The 14,867-nt window shown below is 50.9% G+C and overlaps 5 protein-coding genes across 5 annotated transcripts; 3 read left to right on the top strand and 2 right to left on the bottom strand.

Moving 5' to 3' along the window:
• Nucleotides 1-86: 86 nt before the first annotated feature.
• Nucleotides 87-2,034, bottom strand: CTRU02_204486 (Ent-kaurene oxidase 7; the record flags this gene model as incomplete). The annotated part of the gene is made up of 7 exons (XM_036720959.1): nucleotides 87-131; nucleotides 191-588; nucleotides 691-1,371; nucleotides 1,419-1,503; nucleotides 1,550-1,641; nucleotides 1,700-1,736; nucleotides 1,792-2,034. 7 exons carry the CDS (start codon nucleotides 2,032-2,034, stop codon nucleotides 87-89), a joined length of 1,581 nt encoding a protein of 526 aa, XP_036586943.1.
• A 1,065-nt stretch (nucleotides 2,035-3,099) lies between these two features.
• CTRU02_204485 (ABC bile acid) lies at nucleotides 3,100-7,614 on the top strand (the record flags this gene model as incomplete). The annotated part of the gene is made up of 1 exon (XM_036720958.1): nucleotides 3,100-7,614. One exon carries the CDS (start codon nucleotides 3,100-3,102, stop codon nucleotides 7,612-7,614), a length of 4,515 nt encoding a protein of 1,504 aa, XP_036586942.1.
• A 962-nt stretch (nucleotides 7,615-8,576) lies between these two features.
• Nucleotides 8,577-9,449, top strand: CTRU02_204484 (valacyclovir hydrolase; the record flags this gene model as incomplete). Its single annotated transcript, XM_036720957.1, has 1 exon — nucleotides 8,577-9,449. The coding sequence occupies one exon, from the start codon at nucleotides 8,577-8,579 to the stop codon at nucleotides 9,447-9,449; it is 873 nt and encodes a 290-aa protein (XP_036586941.1).
• Nucleotides 9,450-10,852: 1,403 nt separating this feature from the next.
• On the top strand, nucleotides 10,853-11,445 carry CTRU02_204483 (activator of hsp90 atpase 1 family protein; the record flags this gene model as incomplete). Its single annotated transcript, XM_036720956.1, has 3 exons — nucleotides 10,853-10,921; nucleotides 10,991-11,134; nucleotides 11,194-11,445. The coding sequence occupies 3 exons, from the start codon at nucleotides 10,853-10,855 to the stop codon at nucleotides 11,443-11,445; spliced, it is 465 nt and encodes a 154-aa protein (XP_036586940.1).
• Nucleotides 11,446-12,152: 707 nt separating this feature from the next.
• On the bottom strand, nucleotides 12,153-13,989 carry CTRU02_204482 (major facilitator superfamily transporter; the record flags this gene model as incomplete). Its single annotated transcript, XM_036720955.2, has 4 exons — nucleotides 12,153-12,809; nucleotides 12,859-13,249; nucleotides 13,328-13,680; nucleotides 13,750-13,989. The coding sequence occupies 4 exons, from the start codon at nucleotides 13,987-13,989 to the stop codon at nucleotides 12,153-12,155; spliced, it is 1,641 nt and encodes a 546-aa protein (XP_036586939.2).
• Nucleotides 13,990-14,867: the final 878 nt, after the last annotated feature.

The raw sequence follows: 14,867 nt of genomic DNA, 5'->3' as shown, positions 1-14,867 counted from the left end.
AAATCCTGACATATCCCTCCTTACGCAAATGGAACAATGGTGAACATGACCCTAAAGAAAAATAACATGTTCAACTCCTCGCCGAGCTAAATTTTCCTGATCATGACGGTCTTGCTGGGATCGGGCATAGACTACATAAAGCCTTTGTTAGTTTTCGTTTCGAATACCTCAAGAGACATAAATCACTTACACTCGCGCCGAACTTGAGGTTCTCGTATCTCTCGGTCACGCCGTCCGGCAGCTTAATCTCGTAGTTGCACAAGATGTTGGCCATGATCATCTTGATCTCGTTGACGGCAAAGAAGCGACCGGGACAGGCGTGGCGTCCGTAGCCAAAGGTGAGGTGAGACGCGCCGACACTGACGAACTGGCTCTGGGCGACAACCTCGGCCGCCTTTGCGCCGGATTCGGCCTCCTCCTTGGCCATGCGGAGCTTGTAGTAGCGAAGAGCATCGAACTCCGCGGCGTTGGGGAAGATCTCGTCGTCGAGGTTCATACCGCCGGCGGGTACTTCGATGACTACGTCCTCGGGGATGATCTGACCGTCGGGGAGCTTGAATGACTTGAGGACCTTGCGCTGGAAGGAACCTTGGAGAAAGAAAAAAAAAAAAAAGTTAGCATTCGTAGAGGGGACTCGGAGGATGAGAGTCAGCAAGGGTGGGGGGGGGGGGGGGGGGACAATAGACTTACCAGCGGAGAGCGGGGAGCAACGAAGCACCTCCCTGAGGAAACTGTCCAGCTTCTTCATGTTCTGCAGCGCCGGGCTCGAGAATTGGCCTCCAGACTCGAGCAATGCCTGCTGAACGTCGTCTCTCAGGATCGGGATCAGCTCAGGCTTAGCGGCAAGCCAATAGAAAGCGTTCGTCGTCGTCAACGAGGTCGTGTGGATGGCGGCAAAGCTGATACCCAGCTGGTTCTGGGCCATGGTTCGATTGTCGACCTCTCCGAACTTGGCGGGGGCGTTCATCATCCATTGAAGCATGTCGTCGGGTTCCTGGTAGTCGTCTCCCTTCTCCGCCTTGGCCTGTCTGCGGGCCTCCACGATGGGGCGGAAGACTGCCTCGGCCTCGGCAATGCGGCGGTTTAGCTTCTTGAGGGGAGGCAAGAAGGGAGCGACGAATGGGCGGAGCGGACCGGGCAGGAAGGAGACCATGTGGACGGCGGTCATGAGGTCGACCGTGTAGTTGATGGAGGCATCGATGTATCTCTCGTCTCTGCAGAGTTCGGGACCGATGAAGACGCGACCGGAGGCCATGGCTACGATGCGAAGGAGCTTTGAGTTGATGTTTACTTCGGTCCATTCTTGGGATTGTGGCAGCTCGAGGCGCATCGACTCAGCTACTTCGTCGGCGACGAGTTCATTGATGCGGGCTAGGGTTGGGGTTAGTATGATATCTTGGTGGGGGGGACAAACTTACGAAGCGCTGGGGTCAATGATGCTCTGACTGTGTGTACGATGAGGGGAGTATCGGTCTCGACCTTGGTGTACTTGACTTGCATTGACTAAAAAGTTAGCAGGAGGGGCAGGAGTGAGTGACGTGCCACATACCTCATCAATGGCCTTTGTGAAGCTGAGAACATCGTCTGGGAGTTTCTTGAGGTCGGGAAGATACTTCGTGGGAACGCATACGGTGTCACGCTCTAAGTGAAGGTCAGTACAATGTTGTGGGGATTTTGTTTAGCGGGGGGTTGGCTTTACTCCTCAGTGTGGTGACACGGAAAACGCGGTCCTTGAACTGTAAAAGCAGTCAGCCAAATAACCAAAGACCAACATATAAAAAGTGAACCTGCCTTCCGGTAACCTTCAATGTAGTAATCCGCTCCCTTACCCTGAGCGAATTCCTTCCTCCGCTTCCATGCTCCGCCCTGTCCCCCGACGACGGGAACGTTGGCGAGCGGGTCAACCTTAAACCAACTTTGAGCCAACCACGCAAAGACAATGAATACCAAGCCAGCAGTGACTGCTGGGAGGTGCTTCGAGATTTGGTCGTCAAAGGCGACGGCCGGGTTGACAGTATCGCTCAGGTTCGACATGTTGGATATATGTCTGTGCAAAATGAGACGAACTGAAGGGAGAGGGGACTGATCTTCTTTGGACGAAGCGACTGGCTTGCCACTTTATGTAGGAGAGTCCATCTTTCTGCTGGGCAACGTACGCAAACACAGGTTCGTCAGAAGCAGGGCTCGTATAGCCACAGATCCTACGCCAGGAGTGTCTGGTCCATCGCAAGCCCCTGAAGTGTTGCGCAAGGTCCACAGGCGGTCCATGTCTTTGTCGTATAAGCCAATCTCTAGAGCCGTTGAATGGTGGCTATTCAGTGCGGGGGTCCCACACACGCACATGGTGCAAGCCAAGTGTGGCCCCTCGCTTGGAGTATTTCTAGTTAATCACCACGGGTTAACGATGCAGATCCTTGGTGTTGGCGGGAACCGAGGCATCATGCATGGTTGATGTATCGGGTTCGGGTTCGTATTGTGGGGTCCATCTCGTTCTTAATTCCGGGGATGAACTCGGATCTTGGCCCGGAAGAACCTGTCCACCGGTCTACCGGCATTAGGCCGGTGATTGAGAAGCTTGAGCCCCTCCAGGGGATGTGGATCATTATGTCATCAGCCGCAAAAACATCGGCGCTTAGTCTTGTCTCAATCAATTTGCTCCGGTACCTGAGTAGCGGGAGCCGGAAAGCCTTTGGGACGCTCTGGTTCGTTACCAGCTGGTCCATTGTCCAAAAACGAACCTAGGTGTTATTGTTCGCAGCCTTATTTTCTACAACATCACCTTTTCATCCGATTTTGAAACATACACCCGACCGAATGCGGTCGGTCAATGGCTCTCTCTGAGAACATGGCACACACAATGCTGTTATTTCGGAGAAAGGAAAAATAAAAAACACGTGAAAGGTCAGGTGCAGGATTCGGCAATACTCAGTAGCGAATGGGACTTCATGCAGAGCGGTGAATCGGAACCCGTACCCGTACAGCATCTGCAACAATCTCAACATTCCTCCTGGTTCACGACCCCGCGGCTGAAGGCTTAATGGTGTCGCGACCACGGTTCCAAACGTGTCAATCCACGGTAGCTGCCAAACTTCCTCCACCATGGGTAGCTACGTAAACTTTGAGGAGAGCCTGACAGGGCAAGGTGGCCGTGGAGTGGCATTCTATAGCTATGTCGCCCTTCAAGATGTCTTCGGCGGCCCATCGCTGCATACTTTTCCTCACGCGAAGCACAACAATTCTACCTTGGCCACGACAGACTTCTTCGATGCTGCCAGAGTCATGCAGTTTACGAATCTCGTTCGCGCTGGTATCGCAGTCTTCCTGTGGTGTCTCGTCGTCGCTCGCCCACTGATACGCCGCCGCCCGTCGTGGTGTAGTGCCTTTGCCCAAGAATCCAAATATTCCGAAGCTGCCCAAATTCCTCGGAAGAAACTATGGACGTTCTGGACCGTCTATCTCTTCACAGCTGCTGTCGGAGGCTTGCTCCAAGCCGTTGTAGCCGCTGTATCTCCCCCACGAAGCCTCTTCATCATCTCAGACCTCATTCCTTGGCTTGGTGCCGTGTTGATTACTGCGATTGACCGGCCTTCAAAGACGCCAAAGACGCTCCTCTGTCTCTATGTCACCATCTTTGTCTGTGGTATCATTTCGACCGCCTTCAGCTACAAGCTCTACGGAACAATCTCCGCCTTTACATTGGCAGACCCTATTCTTAGTCTTGCGGCGCTCATTGGCATTGTTGCGATGCCTATGCGAGACCCCCGACTTGGCGACTCTGGCATTGCCCACTCTGACCCGACCTATGAGCTCCGCAGCCCCGAGGACAACCTTACTCTCTGGCAATTCATGACGGTGTCGTGGATGGGCTCGTTGATCGCTAGGGGTTCTGAGAAGCAGCTCCACGACGAGGACGTCTGGCAGTTGCCTTTTGATTTTCAGCACGACCGACTTCATACGCTATTCCGCGATCTCCGTGGCTCAATGATGACCAAACTTATCTCAGCCAATGGTTTGGATCTCATTATCCAGTCTTTCCTCGGAATCGTTGAGACTGCCGCAAACTTGTCTATCCCGCTTTTACTGAAGCAGCTTCTCCAGTCGATCCAAGTCGGCTCCCGCAATATTGAGGTTTCCATTCTCTACGCACTTGCTATTCTCGCAGTCCGTCTCGTGGCTTGCCAGTCCGCCGTCTTCCAATTGTGGTTCTCCAGACGTTGCTATGAGCGATCTCGGGGTGAGATGATCACTACCATCTACGCCAAAACCTTGTCTAGAAAGTTCTTTGGTCAGCCTGCCGCCGAGAAGATGATTTCTGGCGAAGAAACTCGTGAAAGCGAAGATAGCGACTCTGCCGAGAGTGATGCCACCGAAGAAAACGAGACCACGAGCAGGTTCAGCAAGATCCTTGCTTGGTTTCGACCACAGAAAAAGAGTGCCCCAAAGTACCAGAAGCTTCAGGAACACAAGCAGCCTGCCACCACAGGAAAAATTCTCAATCTTATGAGGAACGATGTCTACGAGGTTGCTCAAAGATTTTGGGAATTTCCGTCTCTTGTAACGAAGCCGCTTCAGTTCATCTTTTCATTCGTTCTCGTCTGGCAGCTCCTCGGATGGCCGTGTGTGCTAGGAATGGCTTGTGTCATAGTTGCTCAGGTGCTGAACACGATCTTCATCGCTCAGCTTCTCAAGAAGGAGCGTGTCCGCAGAGCTGCCACGGACGCAAGATTACAGTCCACATCTCAATTTGTCGAAGGAATTAGACATCTCCGGTGGTACGACTGGCAATCCAAGTGGCTTGACACCATCATGGTTACTAGACAGCACGAGCTCAACACTAGAATCGTGACGGGGCTTTGGAGAATTGCTATCTCTACACTAAACATTGCCTCTGGAACTCTGTTTCCCGTCGCTACATTCTTCGCTTACACGTTCCTCGCTGGCAAGACCCTTACCGTCGATGTGGCATTCCCAGCGCTTCAATTATTCGCCATGCTGGAGACAAGTTTTAAGGAGCTACCAAATCTGATCACCGTTGTGCTAAACGCCTCGATTGCGCTGGGTCGTATCGAAGAGTTTATGGGTGAGCCTGATAAGGATGGTGTGTATGCTGACCACCTTACGAATGACATCAAGTTCAGCAAGGCTACCTTCGCGTGGCCTGGGTACGAGCGTCCAGTGTTGAAAAATCTCGATCTTAGTTTTCCCCAGGGGCTCACTGTAGTGTTTGGCAAGGTTGGCTCTGGCAAGTCAGCGCTATTGCAGTCAATCCTTGGAGAGCTGGACCGTCAAATGGGCGACGTTATTATCCCAACAGAACCGATTGGTTATTGTGCACAAACTCCTTGGCTCCAGCACATGAACATTCGCGATAATATTCTGTTCTCGGCACCCTTCGACGCGACAAGGTACACTCAAGTGCTTGATGCCTGCGCCTTGCTTCCAGATTTAGCCAACTTCAAGCACGGCGACTTGTCTGATATGGGCGAAAACGGTATCGGTTTATCGGGTGGTCAGAGAGCGCGTGTCGCCCTAGCACGAGCTGTTTATAGCCAGTCTCGTGTGTTGCTGCTCGATGACCCCCTCGCAGCTCTTGACCACAATACTGCCGAGTTCATAGTGAAGAAGCTTTTCCAAGGCCCGCTTGTCGAAGGTCGTACCGTGGTTCTAGTCACCCACCGAATCGACCTGTGTATCCATCTAGCGGATCAGATGGTTGAGATTACAGACGGCACCGCTCGAGTCTTGAACTCCGAGGAGGCCTCTGCGGAGATTGCTAAATTTCTTCAGGAGGACGATGATCAAGCAGTGCAACAGGACGAACAGGAGCACACTATCGACGAAGGACAACAGAATGCTGCTATCCCATCCAAGTTCATTGAAGACGAACACCGTGCCCACGGTGGCGTGATGCTATCTGTTTATTGGACTTACATTCAAGCTGGCAAGCTTAAGTGGTGGGCCGCGCTGGTTGTTGTTTTCGGCTTGTTTAGGCTGGGTAGCCTTCTCAACTACTGGTTCCTCAAGGCCTGGGGCGAATCTTACAAGGAAACGACGGCCACGAAGGATGCTTCATCCGGTGTTGACTTTTCTCATCTTTTTGACGGCCTACCAAATCCCGATGCAGACTTGCGCCCTTGGCTGCTCCTCTATCTCGGAATCGCACTCTTCCAAGCCCTCATCTTCACCTTATCGGAAGGTCTTGCCTTGCTCATGATTTACAAGGCCGCCAAGAACCTCTTCCGCAGGGTGATTGAGAAAGTCAGCCGAGCAACCTTCCGGTTTTACGATGTTACTCCCGTTGGACGCCTGATGAACCGCCTCGTTTCTGACATTGGAATGATTGACGGAGGCATCATGTCTCCCTTGCAGCAAGTGGCCTGGTGGTCTCTTGCTTGGTTCTCGAGCATGGTGGTCATCGCCTCAGTCACGCCGGTCTTCCTTGTATTTTCCATCGGCATGACTGTTTGGTTTGTCTACATCTTTATGCGCTTCTTGCCCACTTCACAAAGCCTTCGAAGGCTGGAGATGGTCTCTTTGAGTCCGCTGATGTCCAACTTTGGCATACTTCTTGACGGACTCGCCACTATTCGAGCATTCAAAGCGCAACATCACTTCCAGAACATGAACATTGTGGTGACAGACGCGTTTCAAAAGATGGACCACTTCTATTGGAGCCTGCAGGCGTGGCTCATGTACAGATTTGATGCCCTGTCAGCCGTCTCTACGTTTGCTCTCACTCTACTTGCCCTCTACAAGGGCCTCTCGCCAGGGTTGACTGCGTTCGTTTTGACTACGGCATCCTCTTTCGTTGAGGCGACGCACAACCTCTGCAAACAGTACGGCACCCTGCAAATGGACTTTGTCTCGGTCGAGCGTGTGATCGAGCTCCTCCATATTCCTGAAGAGCCTTGCGGAGAAATCAAGCCGCCTGCTAACTGGCCTCATCACGTGGACGACGTTACCTTCGATAACGTAACATTGAAGTATGCACCCCATTTGGATCCCTCGCTGTCAAACGCCTCTTTTACTATTCCCGGTGGATCCACCTGCGCGGTCCTGGGCAGAACGGGGTCTGGTAAGTCCACCCTAGCCCTAGCGCTCCTTGCGACGATCCATCCGTCAGAGGGATCCATTCGCATCGGGGAGTTCAAGCTGTCTGATGTAGACGTTCATGTCTGGCGGCAACGAGTAAGCTTCGTCGCTCAAGATCCGGTTCTTTTCCCTGGAACTCTGCGAGACAACCTGGATCCGTTGCGCCAGTTTATGGATGTCGAGTGTGTTGGAGTCTTGCATCGTGTCTTGGGCCCGGACTGGGACTTGTACATGCACATTGAAGGTGGCGGCAAGAATCTGAGCCAAGGTCAACGCCAGCTTATAGGTATCGGCCGGGCTGTTCTCAGAAGGAGCCCAATTGTGGTCTTGGATGAGGCCACTGCGTCTATTGACAAGGAGACAGCAGCCAGAGTTCAGGAGGTGCTAAGAAACGAGTTGACCACCAGCACCGTCATCACCATCGCTCATCGGCTTGAGGCTGTCCAGGATGCCAACTATTTCATTCGTCTAGATAAGGGGAAGGTTGTTGAGCATGGGCCTACACAAGGCTTGCAACAGTAGATTTAGATCCTATATATGTCGAATTGTATATCGACTCGCTGCTAAATATGGCGAATTGGAAAGTTAATTCTGTGCAGTTCCCATAAAAGGTGTTGCATGTTTGCCCGAGTCCGAGGCGCTAGATTGAATGTGACTCCGTACGGTCCGATGGTTGCCGACTTTGACCATACTTGGACTCGGGGGTAACAACGGCAGGATCGGCATGTTCAATTGAGGCTCAGCAGGGGAGTTGGGAGGTTCTATCAATGAACAGGCGCGAATAGTGCATTGTGGTATAGCCCCTTGGCCCTCTACTCCGTACCCCATTATGCAAGGCGGCCCCTGCTGATGAATGTGTCAAACTGATGAACTGTTCGGCTCCTCCCGAAAACACATCAAGCCCTACAGCGCGGCGCAGAGAGTTGGGACGGGGCCTGAAGTGTGGTCCGCTTTGTTGACTCCAAGACGCCAAAGGTTTCTTCTGATGAGCTACAGGACTTGGTACTGAAACTTATGTTTACCCCCATATCACAACCTCAGTTATATCTGTAAGTTTTTTCCCTTTCAGATACTGTTAACTGAGCTGCTCATAGGTTTTCCGTGACAGCCGGTCGGCGAGCTATCAAGTTCACGGACAACGGCGTAGGCGAATGTGCGAAAACTTTAAATCGTTGTGCTTGAGTCGTGATCCCTGGCAAAACCTCCTATTTCAGGCTTGACTCCGCCACGACGGGATAAATGGCAATTAGCTAATTCCAGGAGCTCGGGTCCGCGGGGGGTCGAATGATGTTCTGGAAGCAAAAAAAAACATCATGTATTTAATTACTGACCCAATCGCCCTTTCGTCGCAAACTTTCCCTCTCCCTTCAGCCAACCCGCAACAAGCCTCTCGCTTAGTCTCTCATTTTCACAGCTAACACTCTTTTTCTTTTTCAACCACATTCGTTCTTTTTGGATCTACAAATCCAAACACCAGCACAAAAATGAAGTTCACCGCTCTCGTCGCTGCCACCGCCCTCACCGGCTCCGTGTCGGGCCTGGCTATCCGCCAGAACACCCCCATCTGGCAGACCCTGCCCCCCACCCCCCAGTTGCCCACCCCCATCTCCACGACAACGACCCCCGTCAACGGAATCAAGATGTGGTTCCAGAAGTACAACGAGAAGGCCGGCGGCATCCCCATCGTCATGGACCACGGCGGCCTGGGCTACTCTGCCTACTTCGGCTCCGTCATTTCCCGCCTGATCAAGGCAGGCCACTATGTCATCGCCGTTGACCGTCGCGGCCACGGCCGCACCACCTTCAACGCAAACGATGTCTTCACCTACGAGCAGATGGCGAACGACATCTTTGCGCTGCTCGAGGCCCAGGGCGTGAAGCAGTACAACGTCGTCGGATGGTCCGACGGCGGCATCACCACCCTCCAGGCGCTCATCAACCCCAAGACGGCCGCGCCCATCAACAAGGCCTTCGTCTTCGGCGCCTCCGCCAAGCCCGACCAGACCAACGCCACCTTCAGCGACACCAAGGTCTTCAACGAGCTCGTCGCCCGCTGCAGGACGGAGTACGCCACGCTCCAGCCCGGCGCCAACTTCACCCAGTTCGCTACCAAGGTCGCCACCATGGAGGGCACCCTCCCCCAGTGGACCGACAAGCAGCTCGCCTCCATCCCCGGTGCCAAGGTCATGATTGCCGGCGCTGAGCACGAGGAGGCTGTCAACCGCGACGTCCCCGGCATCCTGAACAAGGCTATCCCCGGCAGCAAGGTCACCATCTTGACTGGCGTCAGCCACTTTGCGCCCATGCAGGACCCTGACCAGTTCACCAAGGCTGTCCAGGACTTCTTCAAGGCCTAGAGTGGTTTTTCGTGGGCTTCATTGGGCGTTGTTGGCTTATTGTTCCTTTTTCTTTTGGTGTGACACACAGAGGCTTAGATAAGAGGGCAACTTGTGTAAACTGGTCCATGGCATGAACGGTGTTGATGAGATAGTTTTCAATCGACGACTGATGCATTGGTTATACTTGAACTGAATTGTTGCGATCGTGACTGTGTTGTACTTGGAGTAGCATTCGTTAGTGATAGCTTCTCTACCTGCGCGAATCGTGGCGGGTTCTTGAAGGTGACTGTTGTAAACCAGAGACTGCAGTGTACCTCATTTAGAGATGAGGAATGTTTTACAAAGGAGTGAGGTCTCGTTATACGGAGTCTTGCTGCATTGAATAGTCTTCTGGGATTTACCTGAGTGCCGACCGGGTTCGATCAAAGCCATCCAACGTAGGTTTTAATTCATTTGTTCAGTAAAAGCAGTTCAACCGGTTACGCTAAACTAAGCAGCTTCTTGAAAGACTAGGTATTCGGTGTGCCTTAGTTTTGAACGTTTTTTTTTGGCAACTGGAAACAAGCTCTTCGATAGGGATGTTGATCGCATGATGCTCCGAAACCTACTTTATCGCTACAAATGCGCGATGAGGCTTTGAGTTCAACTCAATCAATTTAACCAAATAACCGTAACAGGGTTTCCACGAGCTGCAAAGTCAATTATAGGCGCATCGTCTTCAAAGTCTAGATTCTGCACCAGCGTGCTCATATTTTCATTAGCCGTCGCAGGTCTCATCTTCTTCTTTACTTGACGCTCTTGAGATACGTCGTGTTGCCCCTTCAAAGATTCGTCTGGCTTCAGCCTTTTCACTCTCATTCAAGAATCCCCCTTTGCTTTTGTCAACACAATATTAAACTCTTGCTGCTTGTTATCCTTGCATAGTCTACCAGCCCTTGACACCCTTTAGCACTCGGATATAACGGAAGATGCAGTAAGCGATATGTGTTATGGCTTATATACTAGGCGACAACCGTGTCGAGTTAAGGGCGAATCCTGCGGACAGCTCTAGACAGCTTGATTCGAGGATTTGGGACTTGGGTCACTGTGTGGCGGCGGCACAACCCCCCCGTTTCGACGATAGATAAGCGATAAACCCCGCATGGGCGCGTGGCATACACAGGCAAATGAATTGCGCCTTTAGCTCACATGTCAGCAAATCCCCTGCAGATGAATTGTGAATAATGTTGACCAGACACGTCTATAAGTATGCCGTGTTCCGTACCCTAGACTTGAGTGACGAAAAAATATGAAACATCCCTTGCAACGAAGTCGACACAGAAATAGTTGCTACAGTAAGGCGCGACATCAATCGAACGACGTTATCTGCCGCTCACCTTGACAAACACGTCAAATCAATTACCCAGCTGCTTCAAGAGATCATGGGAGTAACTCATAGCGTCGCCACGGAGGTGGAGATTGAGGCAAGCCCTGCCATAGTACGATCGGTGGTACGTTCCGTGGCTTGTTCATTGCCGCTCATTTTCCTGAAAGACAATCTCACTAACCACATGCTACAGTTTCTAGACTGGAATAGATACAAGGAGTGGACTCAGGTTTGGACGATCAGCCCTAAAGTCGAGGGCACAAAGCCGTCCGAGTTGAAAGTTGGCGACAACATCACTGCCAATCTGAAGGGAGTCGCCTTTAACCCTGTGATTTTGGTATGCCGTCCAACGTTCCCATTTTCTACTGAATTAGTGGGGCTTATCAGGCCGCGTAGGAGAATTCGACGGAGCTTTTCAAGTGGAACGGCGTCGTTCCGCTGCTCTTTTCCGGGGCGCACTCGTTCTACTTCCGCCCAAGTAACAAGACCCCCGGCGGCACGACGATGACTCAGCTCGAGGACTTCAGCGGGTTTCTTGCTTTCCTCATGAAGCCGTTCTGGGGGTTTGAGAAACAGACCTTGACGAATTGGAAGCAGTTCGACCAGGATATCAAGAAGGAGAGCGAAAGGCTTGCAGCCCAGAACTAGGTACAAGTCTGACTCCGTTCTCTGTTGGATATTGATCTCTTGAGATGATAGAAATGGCTTCCATGCTTGAAATTGTTGATGATAGGTTAGATTTTGTACCTTTTTCAAGAAACCGACTTAAAACCCGTTCAGCTATATACACTGGCTGTGAAATATGAACAATGTTGTCGGTATCCTTAACAGTACTTGGAATATTTACATGTTAAATAAGCTGCTTGAAATGACCATACTCTAAAAGTTGAAACCAAGAGTGCCAAGGGAAATTGAGAGCTGGATCCCATACCTATTCATTTAATGCTACCAAAGACAGATACCTTGGATGAGCGCACGAGGACATGCAGGAAGCTTTGTCCTCTCATATGCTTGGACTGCTGACATTTTAAGTAAAAAAAAAAAAAAAAACTACAAAGATGTAATCATCAGGAAAAAGCTTGATTATACGTTTCTATCATATAAAACTTTGATGACTAAAATCTACCTTTGCACTGGGAAAATAGGCAATAGTTGGTGATTACAACACCACAATTTTAGAACGAACTTGCAACATTCAACTGGCGATCTAGAAAACAATCTCTTTAAGGCGGCGTAAACTTCCACAATACTCCAGACTATGAAGAGAAACCTTAAAAACCTGTCTTCTATACTGCCTTCTGACTGGCCACAATCCCCGATAAATTGATACCAACTGAATTCTACACTACCCATAGTCACTGGCTTTCAACGTCCGTCTTCTCACTCTCTTCCGATTGGATCTTCTTCATTCCAACGCCAACCACTCCAATGATGCTGGCGGCTGCCATAGCTCCCGCCACCAAGAAGGTCCTCGTAACAGCATGGTTGTATACATTCAAAAGAGTGCCAAATTCCTCAGGAGAAACCAGGTCTGAGAGTTGCGTAGCTCCAGAAGTCGCAATCTCTTTTATGCTGACGGAAGGGAGTTGAGCAGAAACTCCAGAAGCCAGATCGCTCGCAAAAACTGCCTGGGCAATAGTGATGCCCGTCGTTGGTCCAAAACACTGGAAGAAAAGCACGACAGCCACACCAATAGCAATATCTCCCTCCGAAAGCGTGCTCTGAACTGCGACCGCTGCCTGCTGTGTCGATGCCCCGATACCCAATCCAGCGATGACTTGGAATGGGATCCAGCGGTCTGCGCCAGATTTTACTTGGAGAGTTGACAAAAGACCGGAACCCACAGAGAGCAGAATCGTTCCTGCAAGCATAAAAGGCTGATAATATCCGGTTTTGGTGACGCCCCAACCGCTGAGGAAAATGGTAAAGATAAATGCCAGACAGAGGGCTAAGTACCGCACACCAGATTGCTCCGGCGTGACACCATGAATGGCTTGAAACCAAAGAGGCACCTAGAAGTCCGTTAGAGAAACCATCATAAGCCGTAAACAGGTTACTTACATAGTAGACCAGAATGAAAAAGGCGCTGTCTAAGCAGAAGCCGAAAAAAGCACCGAAAATTACCACACGCATCTTGATGAGCCGGAAGGGGACCAAAGCCTTCTCACCCATCCACCACTGCTCCACCATGAAACCGACAATCAGCACCCCAGCAACGACAAAGGTTGCTATTGTGCGAGCGTCACTCCACGTAAAGAGTGTGCCGCCAAATTGAAGAGCAAGAAGAAATGACGTTATCCCTGGAAGCAAAAGAAGCATGCCAAGATAGTCTAAACCCCGGATTTTCTGCAGCCAAGGCCGCCGTTGTTCATCAGTTGGCGGGGGCGCCTTGATTAGGAACAACGTCGCAACAGCAGATGGTGCAGCAATGGGAAGATTGATATAAAAGCACCTAGAAAACGTCAGAAACAGAGCTGAAAAAGGAGGGAAACTGCTTTTGTTCTCAAATCGGCTGCAAAGCACTACTTACCATCTCCAGGTCAAATAACTGTTGGTTATGAGACCTCCAGCGACAGGTCCAACGACAGCAGCAACACCATAAACCATGCCAATAGCCCCCAAGTACAATGGCAACTTCTTGGATGGCAGTACTGCTGATATAAGAACCATACTGCCGCTTTGGAGACCTGAGGCGCCTAGGCCTGCGATCGCACGTCCAACGATAAAGACTGCTGAACTGGGACTGACAGCGCATATCAAAGATCCAACTTCGAAGATGACCAGAGAAATAACAAAGACGACCTTGATATTGAACTGGTTGTATAGACGGCCAAAAACTAGTTGAAAGGCGCAAAGAGTCATCTGGTATGCTGAGCCGTACCACTGAACGTATGTCAGTGCCATATCTCTCGCGCAAAGCTCCAGTCATCACTGTACAATGATTCAACTTACACCGACGTCCTTCAAAGAACCAAAATCATCCGTTATTCTGGGGATAGCCGTAGCAATGATTCCCTCATCAAGGAATGTGCATAAAACCCCGAAAGCAATGCATAGCCAAATAACGAAGGCCTTCCATGGCTGCAAGTCGTCGGTAGCTCCTGCTGTTTCCGAAGATTTGTGAGAGGTATCTGATTCATCGCTGGGAACACCGAAGTGTTCCTCTGTGAGCTTTTCTGGTTGAGACGTCATCTTCACAGTACTCGTCTCATCAAGTTGCTGAGCTTTTTGTGCTGCCATTTTTACTCAATCAGCCGAGATTGGTAACGAAGCATAAAAGAAGAACAAGAAACAATGTGTTGTCTTTAAAAAAAGCAGGAGTCTCAAAAAGATACCCCCCTCCGCTACATTCTCTTCGAGGTGAGCATCATCTGCTTTCCTGAACATTTCAACACCTCGGCCATACTGACCCCGCCGCACTGGCTGACCGCCATTCAGAATTTACCCTAAGCATGGATCTCGCCACCTTGTTACCAACCGTATTTGGAAGGCCAAAGGATAACGACAGGCGCTGACGGAGTTGAGACATGGTCCAAGGCTCAATATCACCGTTGTCGGCTGGGACAAGCTTTCTGCCTTATCGCTGACCACCCCTCTCGTGGACCTGAAGGATTGAGCTGCATATTGCCACTAGGCAATTATTTGGAAAGAATTCTTGAAATGAGGGCTTTCAAACAGCCATTGGCCCATCTTGTGGGCGCAGAGTTGCAAGGCCGAGCCCGAACGTCTGCGAACCCATGCAAGGCACAATATGCAATCACGCACTTGACCGCATGAACTACAAAAGGGCCACTGACTACTGAAATCCTTTGACTGGCTGTGGTGAATGTAACACAACACCTGCAGTGTCACCAATGATGTATCCCGTCTTCGACTTACATGACCCACCAATTACTCAGGGCCACCACAGGACGTGAAGCTGGAACCACCGGCCTTGATGCTAAGACAAGCATCATTTTTCACGCAAAACCCGAAGTAACAAATCAGAACTGACGGCTTTGCCACTTTCTGTGATCATTGATGCTCGTATCTCCACAACTTGTGAAGACCGGCAACAGAAAGCCGACAAG

The sequence above is a fragment of the Colletotrichum truncatum genome, assembly GCF_014235925.2.
Source record: "Colletotrichum truncatum strain CMES1059 chromosome Unknown Contig_0002, whole genome shotgun sequence".
NCBI lineage: Eukaryota > Fungi > Ascomycota > Sordariomycetes > Glomerellales > Glomerellaceae > Colletotrichum > Colletotrichum truncatum.
This window is presented reverse-complemented; position numbering and strand designations above follow the sequence as displayed.